This window comes from Stegastes partitus, unplaced genomic scaffold (genome assembly GCF_000690725.1).
Source record: "Stegastes partitus isolate 25-593 unplaced genomic scaffold, Stegastes_partitus-1.0.2 Scaffold2147, whole genome shotgun sequence".
Classification (NCBI taxonomy): Eukaryota; Metazoa; Chordata; class Actinopteri; family Pomacentridae; genus Stegastes; species Stegastes partitus.
In genome coordinates, this window is record NW_007579878.1 from 55,721 (window position 1) to 59,593 (window position 3,873).

General features: G+C 42.8%; 1 protein-coding gene across 1 annotated transcript in view; it reads left to right on the forward strand.

The window, feature by feature from the left end:
- The window catches only part of LOC103374114 (zinc finger protein OZF-like), a 38,719-nt gene extending 37,205 nt beyond the window's left edge, over nt 1-1,514 (forward strand). The window contains exons 5-6 of the mRNA XM_008304148.1: nt 232-282; nt 451-1,514. Coding sequence (XP_008302370.1) covers nt 232-282; nt 451-671 — 272 coding nt within the window. The 3' untranslated portion in view covers nt 672-1,514. The remainder of the gene's footprint in view (nt 1-231; nt 283-450) is intronic.
- Nucleotides 1,515-3,873: the final 2,359 nt, after the last annotated feature.

Consider the following 3,873-nt stretch of genomic DNA (forward strand, 5'->3'; position numbering starts at 1 on the left):
ACACATGCGGAAAAAGTTTCAGTGAAGGACGTATTTTGAAAGTCCACATGAGAACTCACACAGGTGAGAAGCCATACTCTTGTGACACATGCGGAAAAAGTTTCAGTGAAGGACGTATTTTGAAAGTCCACATGAGAACTCACACAGGTGAGAAGCCATACTCTTGTGACACATGCGGAAAAAGTTTCAGTGAAGGACGTATTTTGAAAGTCCACATGAGAACTCACACAGGTGAGAAGCCGTACTCCTGTAAAACCTGTGGAAAAAGTTTCAGTCATGGAGGTCGGTTGACAGTCCACATGAGAACTCACACAGGTGAGAAGCCATATGTTTGTAACACATGTGGAAAAAGATTTTCTGACACATCAACACATAAAAGGCACACAGCAATCCACAAAGGGGAAAAGCCATATTCCTGTACAGCCTGCGGAAGAAGTTTCAGTCAAGGAGGTCATTTGAAAGCCCACATGAGAACTCACACAGGTGAGAGGCCGTACTCTTGTGAAACCTGTGGAAAAAGTTTCAGTTATGGAGGTAGTTTGAAAGCCCACATGAGAAGTCACACAGGTGAGAGGCCATACTATTGTACAACCTGTGGAAAAGGTTTCAGTCATAGAAATCGGTTGAAAGTCCACATGAGAGCTCACACAGGTGAGAAGTTGTCATCCTGAAACGTGTGGAAAAAACGTTTTACAGCAGCTTCTGACTGTGCTTCAACAATAATTGTGAGGAAATATGTCAGCAGTCCTTGATGATTAGACCAAATGGAGTCTGGACTGTGGTGGTGGTGGAGCTGGGAGAAGAACCAGGCTGAACATCTGGATAAATGTACTATTGGTACAGGCTGCTGCATTTTTGATATCATGTCTCATCCTTCATCAGCATAGCAGTGGTGTGAGATATTGTGAAGCTCTTTGGAACATTTTCACATCCTGCTGGAAGAACATGGTTGATCATGTGTGAACATACTGCTGGAGTCCAAACAGCTTGAGTGCTGCTGTCTTTAAAGTAAAAGGGCGGCAAAGAACTACTGAGGCGTTATGACAGTAGGACACAGCAGAGTGTGTCATTGCAACAGAAGAGATCTGCACATGAACCTCCTTTGATTGTTTGTCATGTTTCAAAGACAGACAGCTGAGGAGATGAAGTGGACTTCTGTTGGTACCTGTAGAGGTAGTTGATACAGTCAAGACAGTCTCAGTGTTTCGTTCCACAGCCATCATTACATCTTTCAAGGTCATTCATCTAATTTCTTCATCAGCAAAATGTCACATACATAGCAGCAAATTCCCCAAACAGAAACCACCTTTACTGATTTAATGTGTGATTTAAAATGTGATCTCCACAGGCTGTAATGCTGTACAGGTCAGACTGTGTGAAAACTACAGCCATATGTCAGGAAATTAGTCTGTCATCTGTTTGTTCCTCATCAGTGATTTATTTTCTGATGCATTATTGGAAATTCTAAATTTGTTTCAAACTCCATATTGATAATAAATAAACTTAAAAATGTCTGCAGCTCCACGAGTGCTTTGTGAAATGTTATGAATGTATTTCAACCGATTAACATTTACAACTTGTTTAATGACTTTAACACTGATGAGCCCCAGCAAAGGTGTTATGTTATGAAGCAACACACAATTGGTTTTACTGGTAGTATCTGATATACACCCACAAATGTTAAAAACATGTCAAGCTAGGTTGCAGTTTCTGCTGTTTCAACAGGGACCTTGTGTTATTTCTTTCTTCTGTCATCACCACATAGGTCATCAGTGTGATTTGTTAATAGGATCTTATGATGTAGTCAGGTCACTGTTATTTATACAGCACATTTGACACAACAGCAACTGAGTCAAAGTACTTTCCAGTAGAGAAGTAAACACAATGTCACTAATTTGCCTCACAAGTTTAAATATTAAGGGCCTAAAATAATTTTAATGGAATTAAAGTGCCTGACTCATTCAAATATTAAGTTAAAGATCTAGTGATATTGTAAGATTATTTTTACATCAGACCGCAAACCAACATGGCGTGAAAGTGGAAGACCATTTCCCAGACCTATGTCTTTTTAATTCTCTTCAAGACGCCATATGAGTAGCAAACAGGAGTCTGGCCTCACAGATCAGGAACGTTTTAGACTGAGGAAACTTGTGCTGACGTCCAAAAGACAGCTGAATGATGAACGTGGCAGCCAAGTTTGTTTCAATTAATACAGTTGTTTTTATCCTAGTTTTTTACATCTCTTTTATCATGGATGTTTCTAAACTGGGTCTTTTAAATATAAACGGAGCCAGAGATCTGAGGAAAAGACAAGCAATTTATGAGACAGCCACACTTAAAAAGATAGACGTCCTGTTCCTTCAGGAAACTCACAGGGATTTTAGCAATGAGGCTGAGTGGAGGAGAGAGTGGGAAAGAGAGGCCATTATAAGCCACCACACTTCTCTCATCGGAGGAGTGGGCCTACTCTTCGCCAGAGCTTTTAATCCCAACTCACTGGAGGTCCAACACTGTGTAGGGGGGATGTTGCTTGTAGTTAAGGCTCAGTTCGACCATTTTAAAGTTGTTTTCATTAACATCTATGCCCCAACATCCGGTGCAGAGAGGAAACTTTTTCCTCAAACTAATTGAGGTGGTAAGTGGGAGTGGTACGGAGAACTATTTGTTTCTGGGTGGGGATTTTAACTGCACGGAGGGCACAACGTTTGATCGCAACCATGCAGAGCCTCATCCAGCCTCTTAGAACACCTAAAAGCAGCTGGTCCACTCTCACGGCATAGTGGACGTCTGGAGAAGGATGCATACACCTGGTCCCACCTTAGAGAGAGCAGGGTTACCTCAGCCAGGTTTGATCATATTTATTGTTTTAAGCATCATTTTCATGTTTTTAAGAAGTGTGATATTTTACCTGTTGGTTTTACTGATCATTGTTTATGTTTAAATAGTATTTTTATCAGGAATGTTTTACCCAAGAGTCCCTACTGGCATTTTAATTCTGTTTTAACCTTTGATAAAAGTTTTCGAGAGGCTTTAATGTTTTTTTTGGAGGTTTTTAGACAGAGGAAGAGTGATTTTAGCAGCCTTAAGCAATGGTGGGACCATGGCAAGGCTCAGATTAAAGTTCTGTGTCAGTAGCACATCCTAAATGTCACAGGTTCACAGGTGACATCACCAGAGCTTTGAAGGATCTAGAGACTGAAATAGTGGAGCTGGAGTGTTTGCGTGAGTCCACAGGAAATCAAGGCTGCACTGAAAGCCGCAAAGGCAAAAAAAATAAAATAAAAGGCTTTAGCCAACCTGCTGAGCATTTAAGTGCAGGGCGCACTGGTCCGGTCCCGGTACCAGACCATCTTGGGGATGGATGCTCCCTCTAGCTTCTTCAGTCTAGAGAAAAAGAACAGACAGGGTAAGTAGTCCACACACTGCTCCCAGACAAGGGGCAGGAGATCTCGTAACCATGCCAGTTGCGGAAAAAGGTGGTGAGCTTCTACATCACCCTGTACAGGAGCAAGTACAAGGAGGAGCAAGGTTTCCTCAAGGGGTTCCTGAGGAGGCTACCTCATGTCTCCACAGAGACAAACAGGCAGCTCGAGGCCTGCCTCGAAATGCAGGAGCTGTGGGCAGCACTGCAGGCAAAGCCAACCAGCAGGTCTCCAGGGATCACCACCAAGTTTTATAAGACGTTCTGGAACATCCTGGGTCGGGATGTCCTCGACGTCTTCAGTGAGTGTCTGACCTCTGGTTCCATGCCAGTGTCCAGCAGGAGAGCAGTCCTCACTCTGCTCCCCAAGAAGGGCAACCTGCAGGACATCAAAAACTGGCGCCTCGTGTCTTTGCTTTGAATGGACTATAAACTCCTGTCCAAAGTATTGG